At 38.0% G+C, this 26,339-nt stretch overlaps 1 protein-coding gene across 3 annotated transcripts in view; it reads right to left on the reverse strand.

Moving 5' to 3' along the window:
* Positions 1 to 26,339, reverse strand: part of ULK4 (unc-51 like kinase 4) — a 212,399-nt gene that overhangs the window by 59,952 nt on the left and 126,108 nt on the right. For all 3 annotated transcript variants that reach the window (XR_008209227.1, XM_052694278.1, XM_052694277.1), the window contains exons 33-34: positions 6,721 to 6,887; positions 3,280 to 3,378 (exon numbers count right to left, since the gene is read on the reverse strand). Coding sequence is in view for 2 of the 3 variants with exons in the window: in XM_052694278.1 (XP_052550238.1) it covers positions 3,280 to 3,378; positions 6,721 to 6,887 (266 nt within the window). In the remaining variant the exon portion in view is untranslated. The remainder of the gene's footprint in view (positions 1 to 3,279; positions 3,379 to 6,720; positions 6,888 to 26,339) is intronic.

Consider the following 26,339-nt stretch of genomic DNA (forward strand, 5'->3'; position numbering starts at 1 on the left):
CAGCATAAAGGAAGCTATCATGTATAATCCGAGCCCTCTAAACTAGCAGCATAAATATTGCAGTATGCTAAGAGTTATGGAAGCCCACGTAATGAAGAATACCATGCTATTCATCTGCTGTGCTGATCAGATTAGCTAATGAACATTCAGAAGTAAATGTTTGTCCTTTTTTTAATTATGAAGTTTGAAATAGTTTCTGAAAATCTGCTGAAGTGATTTGAAACATCAGCAAACATTTAACTTTCAGAATAATCATTATGCAAAAATAGTAGAAGGGACTTTATGTATTCCATAATTGCTGCAAGTTTCAGTATAATAATCAAATTAGATTTATGTTCAAGCGGAGAAACATTAGACAAAAAAGCTAAGTTTAATTAACTTTTAAACATGAAGCTGCTAAGCAGAAGACTAAATGGTCAATTTATTTTCCTCTTATTGATCAATTAATGGCAGACTGATCATGGGATTAAATATTGAATTCTCTATATCTGCAGTGTTTTCTGCATGACAGAATTTGTAATTATTTCTTCTTTCACGTTCTTAACAACCCTGAAGTTTCATTTACATGCAATCTAGGTTTCCTACACTTGCTTTCGTATGCCCTATGTGGTAGCCTAAATCATAATTACAGAAAGGAAAAATTGATTCCAAGTTTTTGACATTTTCAAGCTTAACTCCATTGATTTCTGAGGGATTATTAAGAGAGATAAATAGATCTTCGAGAAAATAAATAAATAAATAGCCAAATCAATGGGGCACGGAACAATCATCTACTTGAGGGATATGCGCATCAGTGAGGGACAGCAATTATTCAAGGTGACATAAGAAACTATAAATATGGTAAGAAGAGTAGGAGTAGTAAACTAGAGGAAAAAAACTGAAGTGATGGTTATTTCAGAATTAAAGACATACTTTATCTCCTGAGAATGAAGCTCACAAAGAATGAAATGCCTCAAAACAGAATAAGTTCATGAAGCCTCACAGTTCAGTACAGAGCACTACTCTTGGTAGCATCACAGAACTTAAGCTCAGGCTGGTCTGTTGGTGAGGCAGGGACCATATGCCATCTTGAGAGGTCCACGAGACTTTATGACTGTGCTGGCAGCAAGACACAAGAAGGTGGTCACAGTTAGGTTGGAGATGGGAATAGTTAAGGTACTGTAAGCACCAGGTACCAGTATGCTATAAAGGAGTAACTTTGTTCTTCTGTGTGCAGAAGAACAAGGAGTTAGTATTCACCAAATGCAGTATTCTTCTTAAAGAATAAACTACTTATTGGACTGCATGATGAGTGTGGGTCAATGATGTACTGGTACACCAGCCATCAGCTGTGTACATCAGCTCACAACATTCCCCAAGCATGGCTATTCTCTCTCCAGAGTCAGTACAGCTCAGTGGTAGCAGATGCTTCCCTGCAAAGAGGTAGTCAAAACTCAATCCCTGCACATGGCATTTTAAAAAGACATCATAATAAATTAGCATTTAAAATAAATCAGCAATTTCCTTCCTTCTTACCATGCAAACACACTTTTCATATCTTTCATACTCTGGTATGATAAGAACACCTGCAGTGGCAGCTATTGAGGGTAGCTCTAAATCAGTGACACAGTTTTCTCACTAGCCCTTGCACCTGTATGCAAAAGCACCAGGAGAAACAGACTACAGAAGCGGTGCACTAAGAATTTATTCCTATGAAAAGGAATCACATTTAGATTATCTTTAACAGAACTTAACACCAAAGAAATGAAGAAGCACCAATGCTCTTTTCTCTTTACCTTATGTTAAAACAAGCAGATTTTACATAAGTATTTTCAACGTACTGGAATACGTAGAAATAAAGAACAAAGCAAAACCTAGTGATAATTTGCAGCCACACTTCTGAAATACAGGGGCAAGTCAGAATCTAATCAGTACATGCAAAGAGTACAATTATCCCATCCTTTAATTACAAACTTTAAAAAAGAAGAAAGGAAGAAAGAAGGAAAGAAATACTTCCAGGTGGTACAGGCTGAGTTAAGCCTGGCCTCTAATTTTCTGTTCTTTAGGGAGTTAATGTAATTTAAATTTATGTCTAACTTCATTTTAAAGGGGCGTTTGCATCTCTTACTATTTATCTTACATTTTTAAGTCTTACTATTTATAAGTCTTGCTATTTATCATACATAGTGATTAAAAATTAATAGAAAGTAAATTAAAAGAGTTGAAAAAGATTAAATGCTACGCAGTTGAAATTCACTCACTTTGTTTCAGGTCATTCAGTGAACATTTCCAAAAAGTCACTTGATTAAAATAAATTCATCATAATGCAAAAGTTAATAAAAAAAAAAAAAAGTACCACACTCTTCCCCAAAATAGAGGATGATCATGCTAAAGGTATGAAAAGCACTAGAGATATTTATATCACAATATAACCTATACTTAGGTGCTAAGGAACAGTTCCAAGACTGGGGATGGAAGACTATACAATGAATCTGAAATACCTCTAAGAAAAATGACACAGAAATGATAGTGTGATATGCCACTGGGAAATTCTCCCACACCATTTTGTTGAGTAAAAGGCAGAGGTAGCATTCCAGGCCCCTAAAAGCCCTGCTCAACTCAAGAAGCATTCCTCTGCTCTAAGCTATCACACACGCAGCCAACACAAGTCTCTGGCACAGCATGATGGAGTCTGAGCTGGTGGGATGCACCAGGGATGCTGTAGCTTTCTGCAGAGATTTCAGTGCAGCACTCTGATGTCTAGCAAACTCTGGAAAAAATGGACTTTAAACAGACTTAAAAGATGATGACAGGCCACTAGGGATCATTCCCACTCCTAAATCATTCACAATCACATTAGAATCAAACTAAACACTTGAAAAAAACACAGGAAGCTCAAACCCAAGAAAATAATATTAAAAGTGATCACTCGATGCAAGATAATTTTAAGTTTAATGACAGTTCTACTGGTAGTTGTAGTTGCTTTGGTAATTTTGAATTTTTGAATATAATCCTTTCTCTGTACATTAGTCCATTCTTTGGGCTACAATTTGCATACACATATTCATCACAGCCAAGAATCTGGAGCCTGCCCTTGGCCCAGTTCTAGGTTTGGGCAGATGTCACTTGTGGCCACTTGTGGTAAATCCTGCAAAAACTGTAAGTCTTTGTCTTATGTTAGGTAGAAGCTCAAAAACAGCAAAAAAAACCTGTCAAACACAGCCATAAGATGCTGAATTCAGTTGAGTAATTCCAACTTCAGCGACATTCCAATAGGCTTCCAAACAAGTAAATTCTCACCAGTTGAATAAGCAGGCTAATTAGGTCCGTCAGGGGTTTATTGATAAGCAGAAGATCTTCAGCAGCCTGCGTGTCCCCTCCTGTGCCGGATTTCTGTGCCTTAATAAGATGAGGGGAAAAAAAAACAACAAAATACCCTCAGTGACTGTTCAGTTATGAGAAACAAATCAGGTTGATTAGGTGGTCAATATTTGAACAAAAGTTCGAACGAAAACTATATACTCCCTGTGTCTGCAACACTAAGCACAAACAAAAGCAACTCACACTGCCACAGGCTGAACATACCCACCTACGTGACATTTACTCAGCTAAATGATATGAACTATATACTCAAAAGATACTTCTAAAGCCGTAAATGTTTTATGTATTTGTATTCCATTTCAACAAATCTATCTTAATAAGAAAGTTCACTCATTTTTTTTCTTCCATTATTAGAAATAATTTTAAGCACAACTCAAAAGAAGAAAACCAAGATAACTGAGAGGTTATGATTCTCAGCAGCTATGTCCACCTTTGCCCTTCTGACTTGCTTTGCATCCTGAAATATTCACAATACATAAATAGTTCAAATTATTTTAGAAATGGGAATAATAAAATCTGAAAGTGTCATAAGACCTGTTACTTCTTGGAATACCGATCATTGTCTTCCCCTTCACTGAAACAGGCTGCCATCCCAGGCAGTGCTAGTATGACCCGTCTGTGCCCCAGGGTACCAGCAAGGTCTTCTTGCAAGGTTTTTCATTTAACTCCACCATCTTGCAGCAGCTTTGGATTGTGACCCCGCAGAGTATAGCTGCTAGAGGAAAACTTAAGCATTTTATCTAGAGGACACATTTAAAATTCATTTTGTATTGCGTTTCATTTAAAGCGCAATCCTTAAGCCATCACCCAGGTATAATAACCAAGGATTTTTGTTTGGTTAAGTGAGCACAAGAGCAGATCCCCAGAGACAGGAGACATTACTGCTAGAGCTGCACTGTTTATTTTGATGAGTTGAACACACAACGCCTTTCTTTCAGGAAGAGTTCAGAAATAAAGGAGCCCCGAAGAGCCATTTCTCAGTAATAAGACACATTGGTATGTCCCTCACTGAGACTCACCACACTGCAAAAGTCCAAGAAGGGCAAATAGACACAGTGCACAGAAGAAATAAAAAAATGAGTGTTTATAGTAATCAAGAAGGCCAAGTAAGCTGCCTTCACTTCAGCAAAATTTAAAACAGATTTTTTCTGTTCAGTGTTTGAATCGGGAGTAATACGTCCTCCATCAGGGATATCTGACTGCTTCAAGTGGTATGTACTTAGTGTCTTTGAAAAGAGAATAAATAACACACAGTATTATACTCTATGTATATAAAGGATGCACACCACACTTAAACCTACGCTAAGTCACTAAACAGCAAGTTTACTTCTCAAATGCAGCTACTTTGGATCAGCTGTGGAACACAATATGACAAAACTGCTCCAGAAACAGATATCCAAATTAATCCAAACCTTAGTAATATTCTATTATAATACATATACTTGGACTACAGAGGACAAAGTCTTGAATGAAGCCAGATACAGTTATCAGCACCATCCAGCACAAAGTAGTGAAATGGGAAGGAAGTGTGCTCTCACGTTTTGTCTATCCAGTTGGATAAGGCCATCACTTTACATATAAAAAAAACAACAATAAAGATTCAGGTGGATAACAGTGGCATCATCTGCACATGTCAGCTTAAGGCCTCAGTAATGGTATTATGAGAAAACTTGATTCCCTAGTGCCGTTCTAGAAGGTATCTTATGCAGAAGAATCCCTTGAAAACAAAGAACATTTGTTACCATTACTGTGATCCATTAAGTGACACAGAAATAAGGGAATATGCTGCAAATGCATGGTAAGTAGCAACTAATTGCCATCATTCAGCAGGGCTTGCATACTGAGGTAGCTGTAGAACCCACAGGAACCCAGTGATGACTACCGCTGAGACCACTATGTCAGGGCAAGGGACCTCACCTTAAATTCATTAATTAATTTCACAGGGGTACAGGGCAGAGCTATACTTCACAGTGCCAGCTGCCTCTTATCCATTAGTCTTCCAAAGCAAACCAGATTACTTTGACTGAAGTTGTACAAAACTGGGGTTTATCAACCAACTGATGTATTCATGTAAAATCAGAATCAAGTGTGGCAATGAATGCACAGATTTAAGTTAGAATTAATGTATCTAAATAAAAGTAATGAGTTTCACTAATATTACTGTGTACAAGGTTCTCTCTCCTCATATGCACTCCAGTATAATTGGCCTCAACACTTGCACAGAGCACAAGTACAGAGCTTGGCTCTCTATGATTACATAGGCTGTTGCTAACAATATGACAATCAGCAATTAGCTTACAAAATTTGATTTGCAAAGTGATTCTTAGATGTGAAACCCATTACAGAGCCTGCTGCTAGAGGACTTGAAAAAGCCAAGGTATTGTACCATCAGATCTGAAGTATGTTTTTTCAACAACAAAAACATTCTTAATGAAATATCTGTTTGATTACAGCTGATTATTTAAATCTATGCAGAAAAAAAAGTTCAATTTTCAATACTTACTTCATACTTCAAACTTCCTTAAAAAACCCCCACAAGTATAGGAAGGCCCAGCTCTGATACACAGTACAACCTGGCTGCTGAATCTTCTGAATCTCTGTCCTCCAGATATACTGGATGTAAGAGCATTCTCTGTTCTTTAGTGGAAAATGAATTTTTAAAGTACTGTTTATAGCCCAAATACAGTAGTTGCTTCCAGCTGATGAACTACAGCAATTTGGTGGATCACTTAAAAAACAAAGCAAGCATTGCCAGTTTAGCATCATATCTGAAAAAGGACAAAATATTCTTCCTGTTTTGTTGTTAGAAGTGTTACATGCAATTTCTTTGATTAGTATCTTTTTGTGCTCCATTTTTAAGGAAGAGGAAGACTTCACTGGGAGAAGAAGCCCTATTAATGCCACGTTTTGCAGTGGTTCAAAGGGAAAGTTAAAACACTAGCAATGTAAGCACGTCGATGCACATGCAGAGGTTACATACTCTTCAAGCACAATAATCACATCTGATTCATAATGAAAAGGAACTGCTTTTTGCGGAGTAATTTTTTTTCTTTTAACATGAAGTGAAGGAAAAGACTTTGAACTACCACTGAGAAAACGTTGCATTAGGCTGTTTGTGGAGTACAGAGATGGAACATGCAGCTAAGACCTGTGTTCCCAGCACAGTGGGGCTAAAATGAATTTTCTAGCCAGGCAAATACACACATAGGGGCAAGCAGCTGAAAATACACGCTCTTCCCTTTCCACTAAACTAAAAATGTAATGAAATGAGTGTAGTGGTAAATTCACCAATAGCATTACAAGAAGGTATCTGAAAAAATGTTTAAGATGGTTATCACCCCCAGGAAATGAACTCCATACCTGCAAAGTCTGGCGCACAATGTTTGTTGTGTACATCAGCATGCAGTGCAAAATGTCAAGCAAGGACAGCAGCAGTGCATTTGCTGTCTTGGTGCTGCTTTTATCATCTGCCTCCAAGTACAGAGCCACAGTTTCTATTAGGAGATTACAGATGTGAGGAGCCAGTCCTACGCAGACAGTGAGACAAAAGGGAAAAAAAAAAGGCTATCAGGAAAAAAAAACAATTGAGAAGGTAGGCCAGATAAAAATAGTTGATTACAGAAAAACAAATTTCACATCACGATGAATATTTATTAATATTCCTTTTTTTCCTTCCATTATTATAATTACCGTCTCCTTTATTCTATTTGGAGCAGCTCATAAAGAGAGCTAAGCTGATACAATCCAATTCTCTAAGTGCACAGAGTATTATGTAACACTCACTAAACAAAAGCATAGCAGGAATCCCAAACTTTTCTGTATCAAGAAAGAGACACGAGTTTCCTTCACATTACCCCTGGTCACAAGGACCAGACAGTTCCTCCAGACTGCAACAGAACGAGGCAGCAGCTATATCAAGGTTGGAGCCTGAAGTTTTCTTTCTTAATTGGTCTGCCAATTGCAACCTTCAATTTCAACTGTTTAATTGAACAGTGTTATGCGTAGTATGAAATAGTTATGCAAGATCATTATGAAGGAAATACCAAATTCTATACCTAAAATGCATTTCAGACCCATTTGACTAGTGATAGTAAAAAGTTTCCTGAAAATACATCCTTGCCTTGAAGATTTTTTCCAGCACCTTTGGTATTCAGTAACATCATCTCCTGTAGCTTGCTTAACCCACAAATCAATTCACACATCAGACAATCCATTTCAAGGAAATACCGACTCAGTTCAGAATCCAGCTTACTTTCAAATACAAAGTAACTGAGTTCATATTATTTAATCTTAATCTTGTTCTTACAGGGTTTCATGAGGAATGAAAAACAGTTTGTGTTTCACCCAGAACATAATTAATTTGTAAATTATCTTTCTTTAAATTGGCAATTAGTCGTGCTCTGACTTGGGCACACGTCATAGCACTTCAGCATCTAAGGTTTAATCCCTGAGACTACCAAAATCAACAGAAGAGAATCTGTATCTCACTGAAGAGACTGCTTTTATAACATTTCCTTTAAAAAGTAATTGTTTGTTTCTTTACAAGCATCAGTACCAGAATAAGACATCGTAGAATATCCTGTGCAATTACACCACTAAGCTTTTGCTGGTAGACAAATCTATGGGGTGACTATTTTTTGCTTTGAAAGCTTCCCCATCAATTACTTGAGCTTCCACAAAAAGTGTTCCTCTCCTATTCACTGACGTTAATACATCCCTCAGGAAATTAAGTACAAAAACATTCATTCAGAATACAGTTACAGGTCAGGTTTGTTAAGACTTGCACTATTATATCTCACATCTTTGTGTGTTTTTATGATTATCAGCACTATTCTCCCACAATAGTTTGATTGATGGACCACGGCTCAGGCTGAGCTTTGAATTTCCTGGGTTTTTGTCTGCATGAACCACACTCTCAAACTATATCAGTTCAATCTTACACATTTAATTTCCTCCTCCTTTTTTAAAGTACAGTTTCTGCTGCGGTTCTGAACACTTCACACACAAATGAAATAGCATGCAGAGACCAGATTTAAGCGATGTCACCAATACCCACCAAGAGGAGTATAAACAGACATAACTGCACGGCTGCCCAACATAAAACTTGTGGTTACTCTACGCCCTTTTTCACAACGCTAAATTAGAAGAAACCTAAGAAAACAGCCCATGCAAAGCTGGTCCCTATCAAAGCGAGGTCTGCAAAATTGCCTGGGAGGATATGCCCAAGTACACCCTATTTCTCCCTGTATGTGACCACAAAACCCACAGCCACATCAAAATGAATGAGTCATCCCTATTTCTAGGTGGCTTACATATAACCCTTAAGACAGAATATTCACATTTACTTACTTAATGAAAGCATGAGAATTGGCAGATCGAACATAGATGCATGCTAACATATGTACAAAAATATGTACGTTAAATTTGGAGTTCTGGGGAGAAAAAACACCTTTGTCTGGGTTTACAATACAGTAGGACTCTAGAACCCATCAGAACTTTGAAATAAAGACATAAAATGAAACACTAGTGCAGTTGCTCCATAACACGCTGCATGATTCACACAGAAATCTGATAAACGCTTGATTCCATGGATAAAAATAAAACTGACTGACCTCTTGCCAAGTAAATAAAGTTCCAGACATATCCTTTATTGAGTCAGAGCAAAATCAAAATTGGAGGCCATAATTGCAGGCATGTAAATATACTCCTTGCTTATACCACAGGACAAAATACATATCCTCTGTCCTCAAAAAGAAAGTTGGGAAACTGGTAGTTTACACTGACCATGACAAAATTCAATAGAAGTTGAATGGCTTTGGACACTAACACTGTAGAGAATTGACTCAAAAAGCCATTAAAAAGATCAAGACAGATGTGCCTCAGCATTTTAAAATTCAATTCCCAAAACAGATGAAAAGAAAGAGGATGTAAGTCTAGAAAAAAAAAGGAAACTATTCACAATTTAGTAACTCAAAATAAAGAAATTGCACAGGAGTGTCTAAGTTTCATAGCATACGCTGAATTTCTGATAGATTTTACAATCAATTCAAGAACTACATGCTTAATTTACAATAAAGCCATGGCTGTCCAACTTTCAGGCTTGCCTGGGTCACACTGAGTGAACAGGAATTGCTGTGGGTCACATACAAAATATATAATAAACTTAATATATGTAAGTAAGAAAACTTATTTTTATGTATTTTTTTAATATATTTCCATTAAAACATCAAAAAAGAGAGCAACAAAACCATAAAACTAGTGGGATGTTTGACCTTGTTTCTGTGAAACTAGTGCATCAGGCTGGCCCAATGGCAGTGGTTACCACTCCTAATGAGTTCTCAACGTGCTCATCAAAGATTTCTGATTAAATATTACTCTTCTTGTGCTTCATACTTGACAATAATTGTTCACAAATGTACATGCTGCCAAAAGTGATGACACGAATAAGGTGTGACTGTGAAGTGAGAGGTATTTTTCTCTGGTGAGATAGGGCTTTATCAAAGTCAGATAAAGATACATGACCAAATTTTTTCTTTGTGTGGAATGTCTGATTGCAACTCTGTACGTTCCACGTGAAAATTTGCAGGTAATGTATTTATGTCAACCCAAAATGGAGTCACAAATATATATATATGTATAAAAAGATATATACATTTTTCTGAAATTATGAAATGCATTCTCAAATTTCTTTATCAAAATGGAAAGCAAAGCTGCACGTTTTTCACTGCTCACAGGACTGTCCTCAACCAGTGTGTTAAAATGCATGAAATTATTTGCCATCACTTGAGCTTGCCATAATTGGAAGTTTCATTTCAAACTCTATTATCTGAAACACAGAACAGATAAGCTGATTTTCACCTTGAAGACACATGTTTAACCCATGTAAATAAGTAGTCAAATCCACCAGAAATGCTAAATCTGGGAGCCATTTTTCATCTTCACGTTCTGGCACAAATTTTCCTTTTGATTCTTTAAAGGACTTGATTTCACTTTGCAAAGCCTTTTTAGCATTTTATCCTGACTTAGACACCTTCCTTCAGAAGATTAAACGATGACCTAATAATCATCATCCATACTTCTAATGAGTTCCTAGAATTGGTGATGATTCAGTTTCTTGGACATTATGAAATTCACAGATTTGATGATGACTTGCATGACATTATCCATTTCTAAAGCTTTCATGCATACATTTTCTTGATGTCTGATGCAGTGATATTTCATCAAACCATTGCTGGGGCACCATCAGTAGCTATACCTGATATGTTGACTGAGGTTAAAGAAAATAGCTCTAAAGTATTTTTTTTTCTGCTTTGTACATATCATAGATTTAGTTCAGTTTTCCAATAGCACTAAAGAAGCCATTTCTACAGTGACATTATATTCATTATCAGTATCTCTAATGAAAATAGCAAGTTGATTAGTATCAGTAGCATCAGTATTTTCATCTATCACCGAAGCATAAAATTTGAAGTTAGCAGCTTCACTCTCTAAATTTTTTTTAATAGATTTTCCTATTTCTCCAGTTCACCTGGATACAGTCTGGTGAGACATACTGATTTCAGAAAAATCAATTTATTGTTCTTTTTTTTTTTAATCAGGACACACATCTGCCATGCTTTCCATACACTGCTTTATAAATTCACCATCAGGAAATGCTTTCTTTTGCTACCACATAATTAACTTTTATAACAGAGTACGTTTGTGATTTAATTCTTTTTTTTTTAATATTTTGTTGAGATGACAAGACTACTTTCAGTTTCACTATTTTATCTTTATGTTCCTTGACATGCATTGAATTTGGCAGCATGTTTCTGCACACAATGTCTTTCCAAATTTCCATCTTTGAAAACTGATGCAATTTCCTCACATATTAAGCATAGGGTCACATGAGTTGTCAGCAACGCACTTTGCCCTCCCTGTGTCTCAGAGCTGGGCTGGGCCAAACTGTGAGACACAGGGGCCGCCATGATAATGACATGCTTGGAAAAAAAATTACCTTTAAAGGATGCACGCAATGTATTTTATGTATTTCTGACTCACATTAAACAGGCATGCAGGTTTTTTTATGCACTGCTTCTCGAAAGACACACACTATGCACCCCCGAACCTTGAAAGTGGTGGATCTGAAATAGAATTCAGTGTTACCTCTGAGAGCCAAATGGAACAAATCAAGAAATATTGTTCTACTGAGAAAAGCTATGTATTTTTAAGGATTCTAATAATTCAATGCATCCTGGCAATACTTTGTCAAAAGAAAAGAAAAGTCTTAGTGATAGCTTACATGAGTTAAACAAATGTGTCATCATTTCTTTCACCTGGGCATTTCTTATGAACAAAGTAAAGTTTATTAATTAATCACACATTTTTTTTTTTTTGTTACCCTACTGAATTGCAAATTCCAGTAAACAAAGTGATTAAAATATCACGTTGTATTGTTTATAGTTATAATTATAGCTCATTAGTCATGCCTTATATTTTGTAAAAGTCAGGAGGATCCCCAAAACACCAAACCTCAGTGTATTTCAAATTTTGCTGAAAAAAATAAGACAAAAGTTGGATTTTGTATTGGAATTACGTTTGTAAATTACCATAGCTGGAACAGGAAAAAAAAACCAAACCACCACCTGCTCTAATTGCAATTTGAGATTCATAACTGATGTAAAAAGATGGCATCCAAAAATTCCTAGCTTCCTAGTGTTTGAAATTTGAGAAACCCAGTGTTCAAAGCAAGTATTTTTCTTGCCCAAAGAGACCTCTGCAATGAACTGAACGTGCACCTAATAGGATTTTATGAATGCGGTCTGCGATGACTATGTTTGTGTTTCATAAATCTTTTCCAAAGATAAAAGGAGCCTTTTGGCCCATGTTACCACTAATCGGACTGAATGTGTCGTGATACCTTCTGGAATGAAAGCTGAGAGGAGACATTTTATTCTCAACTATTAGCAAGATTGATAAAGAAAAAGAAATCTTCGCTTCCAAATCACATGAAACATCAAAGGACAGCCTCGGAAGCAATCTTCTAGGCAATCCTTTCATGCCTACCAGCAATTAGAGCATTCAACAGACCCGTCTGCTTCTAGCTGAAGAAAATGTTCGAGCAGGTGCATTTCCTTCTAACAATGCCACCACACAGCCAGCAGCAAAGCCCTCAGCCTGGCAGAAAGGTTTCTCTTTGTTCCTTTCTTCACATTGCTCTCCAGAGAGCTGTTTTTTCCATTTGTATCACACCTACACAACCGACTCCCCGGGGATCTTATCGAATATAAATTCACTACAATTTTCTTATTGGGAACTTGAAACTGCACTGCTGGACTAACTAGAAAACATAGTTCTTAATCTTTTTACTATTAATTATAAAACTAAAAGCTATTGCTAAGAAGGAACACGACTGATAGGTTCTTTTGTATAGGAAAAGATCCTCAATACTTGAGTCCTTACGATAATCCATCGTGTCATAAAGACTCTTCACAAAATCTCATTTACCCATAGAAACTTGAACTTCATTTGCATTCTTTGCATTACAACCTGGGTCCTCAGAGTGTTTTGTTTTGAAAAACTGAAAACAGGAAACACATTTTTTGAGAAAAGACATTTTTCAGGAGGCTGACTATTTTTGTTTATTATTCATCACTGTCACTTCTGTCTTACAGACTGTCTGAATTAGTACTGTAATACCGCTGAGGGAAGAATAAATAAGGATGCAAAATTAGGTCACCTCTGATTACAAGATTTGATGAGTGATGAACACCATATCCAGTGGAAAGCAGTCAAAGCAGCTGAACATATTAATTGCATGACTGCTGCCCTGAAAATTATTTTCCATTGTGATCTCAAAAATAAGTAGCATCTAAAGAAAAAAATATTGCACATGTTCCTAATACTGAGATAATATGAATGAATTTTAACAAATCACTAAACTTGAGGAACAAAAGTTGCATTGTAAGTGGTCACATCACAGCGGCCAAGGAAGTCCAGAGCTTTATGATGTGGGAAGGGTCCATGGCTCAACCTTCCCTGCTCACATGGCAGGTAGGGCATGGGCTACAATGCTAGGAATATCAGACAGTGCAGGAAAATGGATATAGTAAGGATTATGACAACTGGGGAAGAAAAGCCAGTCATCAGCTTTAATTCAATGAGGATGAAAGCAGACAAGGAACTATTTATTATCCCAAATGTGGGGATGTCTAAGAGAAATGCACAACTGACATTTTCGGAGGTAGGATTTGTCTGCTTTGAATCAAGGGAGAAAACACGACATGGCTCTACTACACTTTTCCAGGACTGGCAATGTTTGGCAGTTAGTGTCAGATGGCAGCTTAGAGGCAGCATCTTTCACTAGCAAAGTAAAAATGCACAATTGATGACTCCCCAGGGAACCATGCCAAATTCCTCTAAGCAAAAGAGAATCTTCTCAGCACAGAAATTTACTTTCTTCTAAAATTTAGCCTATGTAACTAACATGCAGCTGATGAGGACTAACACACATTTAGCACAACAATCTAGAGATAGCAAACAATTTGATTCTCTCCTTAAAAATGTGCATAAGTATAAAAAAAGATAGTAATAACACAATGTGAAAAATCTAGGAATAATGAAATCACATACTGCTGAATATGCTTGAGTGGTCAGTAAAAAAGCTGTAAAACATAAGAAATCTACCAAGTAGGTAAGACTTCTTTGTTCTATACGAAAGATGTGGTTAGAACAACGTACAAAGAAAAGTAGAATTTCTGAAAGCATAATAACTGATCCTCTGGGAATTCCAGATTTGCTACATTTTTTAAAAAATGAAAAGACAGGAGTTTTCCTATCTTAGAATCTCATTAAGCTTTCTTTAGCAAAATTTCAACAGACTTCAACCTTTAGCATCAGACTGACTCAACCGTATGATAATCAAGTCAGAAGAGATAGCCAATGTTTCTGCAATCGAGTTGACAGCACACTGGATAATATAACATCATGGGTAATATAACATCAAAGTTTTGAAGGCAGGGAATTTTGCTTTTGAGGTTTACTGAGACAGTCCTCATTCCTAGGAGTGTAACTCATTGAATGTGAACACACAGTGGTTCAGCAGGATGCACGAAGGATTAGAAAGTAATGTACTTCCCAAAATAATTACAAGAACATCCAAATGCTTTTTGGTATGATCAGAAAAAAATATATATCCAAAATTGATATGAGAGAATACTGCATAACTGTGGTCTGTAATGACATTCAGGGGGGCCTATGCCGAGTGTTGACAGGACATTAATAGTGCCTCATTTCTGCAGTCAGGCTTGATTTGTTAGGATACCGCACTCAGCACCACAGTCTCTAGAAATATTGTCTGCTTCTTACGTTCTGTAATAGCTGAGAATAATTGGTCAGTTACTACAAAAAGAGAAGTGAATAACATAATGAAAAGGTAGGACCCACTGAAAATGCATATACAGGATTGTAAGGCTCATGTTAGAAAGGATGAGCCTTGTGGGACTAGATATAAAAGAAACATTTATTTTTAAATATTTATTGAAATTAAAGTTTTGCTCTCCAGAGATGAAATTTAGTATCCAGCAGAGCCATAAGATGTGCTGCCAGCCCTGCCACTAATGCATATGTTATGTGCATCAAAAGTAGCATGCTTTTTTGTTAAATGGGGAGCAAAAAGCCTTTGATGCATGTGAAATCAAGTGCTGCTATCCCAAGAGACAAGCGGCAATACAGCAGAACACAAAAGTAAGGCTGCCTAATGTTTATTTTGTAAACAGCTTTGTTGACTGCAAATATTAGTTCTTCCCAGATGTTTGCTAGTGAGCAATTGTTGGAGATTACTCCCCTACAAGTGTGTGATGCCTGAGGAGTCTTCCTAGTCTCCTTGGCAAACAGTGTTAGGTTTCTTTATGTTGTTTGGATGGGCAGCCTACATTAATCTATTTCATTCAGCCTGAAGCAAATTCACACTCAAATGATTCTTCCAGTTGGGAGATCCAGAAAGGAATGGATGTGGACATAATATAATGACTTACAGGAAACACATTTAAACTATTTCTGTCCTCAACTGTACATATATTAGACATGTAGCTCGTATTTTGTTCATATAGATTTAGAAGATTTTGTTGATACAGTTTTTCAGTATGTCAGTGCTTACAAGCACAATCTTCCATTGTAAGAAAACTACAAAAAAACATAACCAAAAAAAGTCTGTAGATAAAATTTCATTATCTGGACCTAATATTATTGATTTGTACCTTTTTTTCCCCATATATCAGAGATAGGTTACAGATGGCATACCATTTAATAAAGCAAAGTAATAGAATCATAGAATTACAAGGTTGGAAAGGTCCTACAAGATCATCTAGTCCAACTGTCCTCCTGTCACCATTACTACCCACTAAGCTACTAAACCATATCTCGCAGCTCCTCATCCAGACGCCCCTTGAACACCACCAGGGATGGCAACTCCACCACCTCACTGGAAGGCCATTCCAGTGCCTCATTGAGAGAAAACGTTTTTCCTTATATCTAACCCAAATGTCCCCTGGCACAACTTGCAGCCATTTCTTCTGGTCCTGTTTGTTGCCTGGGAGAAGAGACCAAACCCCTTCTCATCACAACCTTCCTTTAGGAAGTAGTAGAGTGTGATAAGGTTCCTCCTAAGCCTCCTCTTCTCCAGACTAAACAATTTCAGCTCTCTAAGCTGCTCCTCATAAGACTTGTGTGCCAGATACATCACCAGTTTTGTTGCCCTTCTCTGGACACAGTGCCATGCCTTGACATACTTCTTGTAGTGAGGGGCCCAAAACTGAGCACAGCACTCGAGGTGCGGCCTCACCAGAGCTGAGTACAGGGGGATGATTACCTCCCTGCTCTGGCACTGGCCCTCCTCTTGGCCACCTGTTCAGCTGAGCATCAACCAACACTCCCAGGTCCCTTTCCTCTTCACAGTCATCCAGCCACTCAGCCCCAAGCCTATAGCACTGCATAGGTTATTGTGGCCAAAGTGCAGGACCCGACACTTGGCCTTGTTGAACCTCATCCCACCCACTTCAGCCCAGCCACCCAGCCATTCCAGATCCCTCTGAAGGGCCTCCCTACCCTTAGGCAGATCGACACCACCTCCCAACTTGGTGTTGTCTGCAAGCTTACTTAGAGTACACTCAATTCCCTCATCTAGATCATCAGTAAAGATATCAAACAAGATGGGCCCCAGTACTGACTCCTAGGGGACACCACTCATAACACGTCACCAGCTGGACAAGTTATTCTACAGCGTGCCATAGACTTCAAATCTGATCCCTATAAACTCCATTACATACCTTACTAGTTGACAACTGAAAAAAGATCTTTTAGTTTTGAAAGACACCTTGAATGATGCTTAGGAGTTTTTCCAAACAGTGTGTTTTTGTATCTGCATCGTGAACAAGAATGTCTACCAAGGTACCTTATTCTCTAAGAGGAGAGGCAATTGTCTTTAAAAACTCCTTTAGAGTCTGTCTGACATACTAAGTGTTGCTCCACAGCTACGTGGAAGAATTTTTGCTTGCATACTGTCAATCTATATATAGTGTATGCTTTTTAGAAAAAAAGGGTATGAAATCCTCATATTAATGGCAAAAAAAGACCAAAAAAAATTCTTTAGTAGGTTAAAATCTGTGGGGTTCATTTTTTGTTACTTTTTAGATCAGGAAATCTTTTCATTCAGGAAGATTCTGAGTCAGAAAAGATTCAGAAGTTTTTTGATTTACTGCCCAGATAGATCAAGCCTGCAATAATTACTGTGTGATAAAATACAAGGGGAATTTGTATCCTGGGCTTAATTTAGAACTAGAAATTCTTCAAAAGAGATTGCTATTTTAATAATAGACTTCCTGTCACATAAGATTAAACCCTGTTTATCTGCTTCAAGAATCTTAACATACCTCAGCTTTGGCATCAACTTTCCCTTCTACCAAAATCCTTGAGAGACCACTTTAAAACTTTTAGAGCTGTCTTTCTGACAAAACCTGTACAGGCCAGATAGGAACAGCCTCAGAATACCGATAGAGCATTGAACTCTTGTCACAAGCTGACAGCACTCAGCAGCTTTGAACGACATTACCAGTGCTAATTGCTCCAGCTATTGGCCTCTCAAAGTCCCTGGACTGAAAACGATAAGGACCAATGAGCTGGGGCTTCACAACATTCTCTCAAGTCTACAAACAGCTTTAAATTGCAGAAATAACACACAGTTGACAAATATTTCCACGTATCTGTGGCAAAGTATAAAAGCTACATATTTCCCTACTGAAAAGTCATGCGCTGTGAGATATTAAATATTTATTCCTACTCTTCTAGGTCTATTTACTTGACTTTTCCGCAGGATGAAAATGTACAGAGTACAAATACTTGGATTTTACTTGGATTCTCAAGTGCCAGCCTTTTGCCATTGTTACCACTAGACCAAAGGACATGAGCAAAGGGGAGAGAATCCACGGAGTGCCACTTACTGCTGCTTATCGCAACAAAACTGAAACTATGCCACAGTTTCCTGTAATGTCCTGCATTATTTATCACTTAACTACAGAACAAAACTGAACGCTGACAACAGGCAACTGCAACTGTCCAAGGTGGCTTCGGTATGTTTACACTTACATGATCAAAGAGCCTAAACAGAATTCAGGATGTCTCATGATAGTAAATCTGGTTTTGTGACTATGATCAGACAAATGCTCTTGCCTCAAGCTTACTCTGCTAGCTCCGCTGTTTTCTGAAGTGCTAGGAAAACTCTGACCAGCAGATTCTCTTCAGATTTGCTGTCATCTGGCCATACAACTCAGGCCATATCCAATTAGCTTTCTAATATCTAACCACAGACTCTTCATCTCAAATATCATTATTCCTTTTATGAAGTGATTCAGGTTTATGTCTTTTTCTCTCTGCATCAATATCTGCTTTGCTTTGACATAACCACAATGTTTAACTTTTCCGCCAGGATCTTTGAGCTCAAACCCATCGTACTGTAATCATGCTGTCATTTCAGATGGCACAAAAAGTGCCTTCTCCAATATTTGCCACTACAACCCCATACTATCTCCAATACTTAGTACAGTCTAGACCAATGGAGCCTTTCCATCAGCACAGCCACTTGACCCCGACTAGGGACTTTGGAAGTAGGCTACAAACAGTGAAAACTGCATTTATTGAGTCTGTATCCATGCCAAACAGAAGCAACTCTGGAAAGAATAGTGGAGGAATTAATATCTGTGAAACTGGACCGCCAGTGAATTATGCAAAAACTGGAAAAGCTGCAGGAAACAGACCAGAAAGGAGAGATGTATATTATTAAGTTTTTGATCCCAACACATGAGCTAGCTGATGGGCTAAACAAGGCCGTCAGATGCTGCCTTCTAGATGTGTTACTGTGATTATGTCATAAACATGACCACATGCACACCTTCCATTAATACAGATTTTCTTGCAGGGGCTGGGTCGAGTTCAAGAATCTGGCTGCATCCAGGCTGGTCCTGTAGTACACAGACTAGTCTGAAGCAATTGCCTGAGCCATTTCTCAGGCAGGTAAAATCTTGTAAGGATCACTGTTCTTTCCAAATCTTCTGTCAAAGAAGATTCCTCTAACCTGCCCTGATAATCTGCTCTTTTGGACACTTTATCTGCTTTTTCCTTTTCTTGCCTATGACTTACAATGTAGACAAAATACTGTCTCTAAATTCATCTTGTGTAGATGTCTGAACCATATGCTTCCTTAACAACATTCAGGGTAAGTTCTGATGAAAATACACAGTAAGTTATAGTCCAAGAGAGATTTTCTTGTAAGAATAATGGCATCAAACTACAATTCCTGTCATTCTGGGTTGGACGATGGAATCAAAATATTCAGTATTTGCCTGTGTATGGAGAGGAGCAGGTAGCCTATTCAGCAAAAACATGTATGTAAGCATGGATAAATCCATTAAAAACACTATACAGTATTTTTGCCAAGTTTTACAGGAACAGGGCTGAGTGGTTTGAGTAAGCAATCTGCAATGTGATAAGCAAAAAAGAATGGCCTTCAGGATGGAGAAGACAAAATGAAACTAAATGGATACCAGTGAACAAGAAGTTTCCACCTTTATGTTTCCTTATCTTTTCAAAAGTTGGATGGTAGTGAAAAAAAAAATAAAAAAATCCCAGTTCTAAAAGACTGAAAGACCAAAAAATAACTCGATTCCTTACAAAGAGATTTATTTTCTTCCCCTATTCTTAATAAAAATTCAAAGGGTACCATTGCTCAACTAGTGATAGGACTAAAGGGAATGGTCTCAAGTTGTGCCGGGGGAGATTCAAGTTGGACATTAGAGGAGGGGAAGCACAGGGAGGTCGCCAGGATCTGATCCTGGGAACTGATGTTGGGATGTGTGGGAATGGCAAAAAGCCATGCTGGGAGACTGGGAGTTAGGAAACATTTCTGTACCATGAGAGTGGTCATAACTGGAGCAAGCTTCCTAGAGAGATGGCTGGTGCCCCATGCCTATCAGTGTTCAAGAGGCATTTGGACAATCCCCTCAACATGCCTTAACTGCTGGTTAGCCCTTAGGTGGTCAGGCATTTAAACCTGATGGATCTTTGTAGGTCCCTTCCAACCAAAGTACTCTACTTTAAAAGAAAACTTGATTTTCCACTTTCCATTAAGTTATAGTATTCTTTCTGCTTTAAAGAGAAAATTATTTCAAAGTTCAGTTTAGTTGTCCACAACTGATTTAAACAGAGATCAACACATTTGTTTAGCTTGTAACTTTCATGTGAATAACTTAGATGAGGAAAACAGCTGTCTGCAGCTACTACAGCTACTGAAAACTTCCAAATAAAACAAAATATTCTTCAAATCAGTGAGAAAAAATTCATGGAATCATAGAATCAAATAATCACCTTAGCTGGAAGGAATTTTTGAAGGTCATCTAGTCCAACACCCCTTGCAACACACAGGGACACCTACAGCTACATCAGGATGCTCAGGGCCCTGTCCAGTCTGATCTTGAATGTCTCCAGGGATGAGGCACCCAGCACCTCTCTAGGCAACCTTTTCCAGTGCCTCACCATCCTTACTGTAAAAAACCTCTCCCTTATATCAGTGTAAATCTTCCTTCTTTTAGTTTGAAACCATTTCCCCTTGTCCTGTCCCAGCAGACCTCACTAAAGAGTTTGTCCCTTCGTTCTTATAGCTCTCTCTCTCCTTTAAATACTGAAAGGCTGCTCTCAGGTCTCCCCAGAACCTTCTCTTCTCCAAATTGAACAGCCCCAGCTCTCTCAGCCTGTTCTCACAGGAGAGGATCGTATTTGTGGCCCTCCTCTGGGTGCACTCCAACAGATCCATGCCTCTCATGTACTGAGGACTCCACATCTGGATGCAGTACTCCAGGTGAGGCCTCACCAGCACAGAGCAGAGGGGCAGGATCACCTCCCTCACCCTGCTGGCCATGCTTCTGTTGCTACAGCCCAAGATACAGTTGACTTCCTGGGCTGTGAGGGCACACATGGCTCATGTTCAGCTTGCCATCCACCAGTACCCCAGGTCCTTTTTGGAAGGGCTGTGCTCCATTCTTACATCCCCCAGTTTGTACTGACAGTGGGATTGCTACAACCCAGGTGCAAGACCTTGCATTTGGGTATGCTGCTTATTAAGTTCTCCTGGGTGCACTCCCCCAGCCAGTCTAGGTCCCTCTGGATGGCATCCTGTTCCTCAGGTGTGTTGATGGCATCACACACAATTCAAAGAACATCTGTGCACTGCATAGATAGATCCTGCCTCAAACGGTGCTTCTTCTACAGCAATTGAAAAAATGAACTTATTTCAGTAGGATCAAATAACTGCATCTGAGGATGACCATTATCCCGTGACAGGGTAAAGACTGATGCAGTTTAATTTTGTGTACAGTACTTTTTACCTTTCCAACTTCACACTTACCTCAAATTGGCAGTGATACAGTGCTTTCATACTGGGACAATAAAACAATATGAACGGTAGAACAGAAAATAAATGATATCTCTACAATCTATGGTATAGTGGCTGCATTCGAGCAGGCTCTTTTTTCAAATACATGGCTACGTACCTAATTTCATATCTTAAAACCATCTTTAGCTTAATATTTATATCTGGAAAGCTACACAGGGACACCCACATAATTAAATTTTCATTTATTATCTGTAACAACTTAGTATTTGTCATCAATATTAAACTTGTAGCTAATATGACAGCTACACTTCTACCTAGTCTCTCATTGTCTCAAACTGATCAAATCCACTTGTCCTAATATATGATTTGAGTTGCACTTCATGAGAGTACTGGCATGAATGCCTAATGATACTGCCTAAATCAGACAGCAGGAAAAGTAGCACCTGGAATGAATGCAAAGATAATAACCTCTAGAGGAGAGGAAAAGCCATCATTTATACGGCTAAGCAGGTGAAAAAGCACTCAGGCTTTAAAATCTTCTTCTTTCTTTTTTTTTTTTTTTTTTTTTACAGAGATTTTTCAACAGGGAACCTTCGGATATCCACATCCTCAGATGAAAAATCAATGACATTTAAACATTCAGAAAAATCACTTTCCAGATTTGTTTTTTGTTTCCAAGTATTACCAGTCTCTGTGATCACTTATGCCTTATTTTGTCGAGGAATCTCAGAGGTATGAGAAATTTCTATTACAGCTGGCACACATACTTGTATGTACATGTATGTAGATAGCTGAAGTGTTGAAATTGCTATATTTATTGAACTAACTTCCCACCAATGAACTAAGCTGATCAGCTGTGTTATTAAATTTCTACATGTGCTTCAGACTCAAAAACCCTGGATTTAGAACATTCTGAATACCTTTTTGCATCTAGGCCCTCCTATGAGGCACTCCAGGCAGTTTCAGCCAGCCATGCTGCAGGATGGTCTGTTGTGGCTGACAGTGAGGACAATACCAGCACAGAGAAGGACAGTCCTCTTTTACAGCGCGGCACCAGCAACAACCTGCTGAACTTCTATTAACTTATTTTATCCTTTGAAGTCTCAGCAAGCGTGCTGTGACATTTTGTGCATTATGGGTACGGCTCTCAACAACAGGCTTGGTTCTGCTTCAATGGCATAACTGCTTCTCACAGCGATTACAGTTGCTATTTTCATCCTTTTCAAACAGCTGTATTGGTGAATATCACAGGAAGACACAGATTATTTTTTTCCTCAAAGACCCTGCTACTACCATGCTATTTTGACACGATTTCCAGTTATCTTTTATGATATCAAACTTGTAAGTTTAACAGTGTGGTGTTATACATTTGCACCTGACTGACTGTCATTTAGGGTCAGAAAAGCATGTCGGTACTGTTAAAAACATTCTGAATTTCATAACGTCACAGAATAGACTTCTTCAGGCTCAACCGCTACAGATTCTCATAACTCAAACAAATGCAGTGACACATGACTATTACCTTTTGATGCTCATAGTCATGTCTTTCTGCTCAGGAGATGAACTAACTGCAGTGCTGGCAGAGAGCTGTGTAATGTTACATCCTGCATGGCAGGGGCTGTGAGCTGCGTGTAGCTCCCAGCTGCAGCACTTTCCTGATGGTAGCAATATCTACAACTACTCCAACATGGTAATACAGTCTGTTCACATTTATTTTCTCTACTTAAAATTCATTTTTTACACATACTTTTTGAAGTGAGAGCAGTTTTTTCCTAGATGTTGATTAAATACACAAAAGCCATTTTTGTGTTCTTACTGTCATTGATTTCACTATCTTTTTCCCCCTGTCTCTTTTCATCTAGAATCGCAGTATCTTGAAGATAATCATAGAATCATAGAAATCCTCAGAGTTGGAAAGAGCCCTTAAAGATCATCTAGTCCAACTCCCCTGCAGTGAACAGGAACATCCACAGCCATAGCAGCTGCTCAGAGCTCGGTCCAGCCTGGCCTTGAATGTCTCCTTGAATGATTGAATGATCTGACCTATGTATTTACACAAGGCACCATACAATAAGCAAGCAAAAAGTACTTTCATGAAAAAAAAAAAAAATAAAAAAAGAAAAGTTTTCTATCTTCAGTGAACAAAAGTTCCTATACTGCAAGTTGCACAACTTCTTCAGGAAACTTCTGCTTTCTAGAAATAAATCATAACAAAGACTCTTGACAATAAGGACTTGTACTTTTAGCTGAAGCACTGTTAATGACTAAATAAACTCAAAATAATCCATACAGTCAAGTTTATTTAGCATAAAAACAATACAGTAAAAATAAGCTGGTCATTTTTTACCTATTACATTGAAAAGGCAGTAGCCTCACTGAACACCCCTGTATCTACAGGCGAGGATTCGGTCTTTGCAAGGCAGGGAGATGAGCAAATGGCTTTAGAACTAGTGTAAATGTTTGTCTTCTACACAGAACAAGTCTGCTTGTTTGTTTTAAGAGCAGATTTAAGTAATGCAGTTTATAGGTTTCTGTAATTCACCTTTCCTTTGTAAGTAGACTTCCAACGTAAGAGTAATCCACAGTCCTTTCCTTCACCATGATCTTAGAGTCAATGGAGACAAACTCCCATCTTGGAAGGAAATGCTGAAACTTTGAAGCCAGTCACTCCAACAATTCACCTAAATTCCTAAAATCAAAACTGCACGCAACATCATGCCAACACTTTCTTGATGCTTCACAGTAATTCAAACTACTGTTGCACAGATGAGCATGGAGAATCATAGAGTCACAGAATCCTAGAATGGCCTGGGTTGAAAAGCAACACAATGCTCATCCAGTTCCAACCCCCTGCTATGTGCAGGGTCACCAACCAGCAGACCAGGCTGCCCAGAGCCACATCCAGCCTGGCCTTGAATGCCTCCAGGGATGGGGCATCCACAGCCCCCTTGGGCAACCAAATATCCTCTAAAGATCTAGTTTGAAAACTTTGGGGTCTACCTAGAGAGCTCAGAATTCACTGCTATTTAACTGTCGTTAAGTTAAAGATTTGAGTTTGTTTCCACTTAAACAACAACATCAACAACAACAACGAAAAAAGAGACCTGGTCTCGCAAGTGCTACTTTTTGGATATGCAACATTTAACAGTCTTGAACACTACAACACACAAAGACACTGGAAATCTAATCAATCTCCTGACATTTGATTAGAATTCAAAGCAGTGAACCACAAATTCTTAAAGGATACTTCACCCATGAAAGCTGATCTCTTTCTTTCATGAGTAGAAAATGAATTATAGTGATCTGAATACAAAGTTTAATTGTAGATTTTTTCCTTTTTAATGATTGTTCCTGTTTTAAGTGCTTACCATGCTTTCTGAATATGTTTTATTGTTCTAGGTATCAAAATGTACCCTTTCATTTTTACTTTCATTCCTAAGATTCAATAGCATTAATACATAAGAAATAAAGTTTATTCTTTGTACTATTTTTTGTTCTTTTGTACTATTTTTGTACTATTATTTGTATTCTTTGTAAAACTGTGTACTACATAATAGAAACTGTTTTCAAGCATCCAAAGTTTTCTGCTTACTTTGTTAGTGATGATTGTTTCAGGGCAGGTGCCAAATGCAGAATTACAGCAGTAGAACCTGGAAAAGGTCATTCAATTCAACTTGTTCAGGCTGAACTTCCTCACACACATAGTCCTTATCAAACTATCATGAAAACATGTTTATAAACATCTTACAGAATATAATGGGATTCCAAAAAGCCCTAAAAAAAACATGTAAACTCTTTGCTAAGAAACACTGGGGTGCAAACAATTTATTAGATAAGCTTTGAGTTACAGTGAAAACCCTTTCTTGGAATTACTTGGAATTACTTCTATACATACTGAAAAAGCTGGATCTGGACAAAGCAGTTGAAGCCTTTGAAACATTTTCACATTCTAAAATACCATGTCTAAAGTCTACCTATACGCAAAAGTTACTGATACAACAGTTGGAATGATTAACTTTGAACATGTCCCAGGCAGCAAGCAGGACCCCAAAAGTTTGAAAACACTTTTCATTAGGAAGCCCCAACAACTACAGAAACAAATGGTCATTTACTGTACTCCTATGATATCTCTCCTTAAGAGCTGATGATTCATTCTGTAGTCAGCAGACAGCATTAGCCCTCTTAACATGACAAGCACAAGTAATATACAGCTGGTTGTTTCATGACTGGTAGAACTAACAACACCTCATTTCCTACAGATTTGCATCTTGTATGTCAGCCTATCTGCACAGCAATAACTTGCCATCTTTGCCAGTGATGACTCCCATTCCTTATTTCTAAAGCCTTAGCACTGCTCTGCCCTACATCACCTAACTACAAGGATGTGCTATAGCAGGAATGAGTTCCACACACTTGCTGATCCTGCAGCATCACTGCATGAGGAAGGCCTCAGCCACTGATCAACAACACACCATTGAATTCAGTTGTTACAAACTCAAAAGATTGCAAATATCCTGAAAAGAAACCGTAAAGTGAATACAAAAAAAGGCTAGGGAGGATATAGCAGTGCTAATAGATCTCAAGAGCCCTATTAGCAGGCCATGGGATATTACATAAGATCACTTTTAACACTTTACAAGTTAATTTAATAGATTCTAATGAAAACAGAATCACAAATGAGAAGGTTTCACTTCTTATCAGTAGGAAGCCTAATCCAGGATATAAAAGTTGGCTCTACTTTGATCACATTGTAGCAGAACCAAAGAAAGAATACTGTTTTAAAATGACACTTTCTCACAGCCACTTTCTTTAGATTTTACCTCAAGAAACTAAGGATGCAATGAAATCTTACAAGCTAATTTCCACAGGTATGGGCTAAGAAAACAGGTTGCAAACTTGACATATTTTAGATTTTCTAACTTAGGAAAGTGGGGTATTAGAACTCCTTTCTTTCTCCAAATGTGCAACTACATTAATATTGTTTCACAACCATGCATTGCATTGCTTTGCTTGCTGCAGGTTAGCCAGGAACAGATAAGTCCACACTATTACCTTCCCTCAA

This window comes from Tympanuchus pallidicinctus, unplaced genomic scaffold, assembly GCF_026119805.1.
Source record: "Tympanuchus pallidicinctus isolate F22 unplaced genomic scaffold, pur_lepc_1.0 scaffold3, whole genome shotgun sequence".
Classification (NCBI taxonomy): domain Eukaryota; kingdom Metazoa; phylum Chordata; class Aves; order Galliformes; family Phasianidae; genus Tympanuchus; species Tympanuchus pallidicinctus.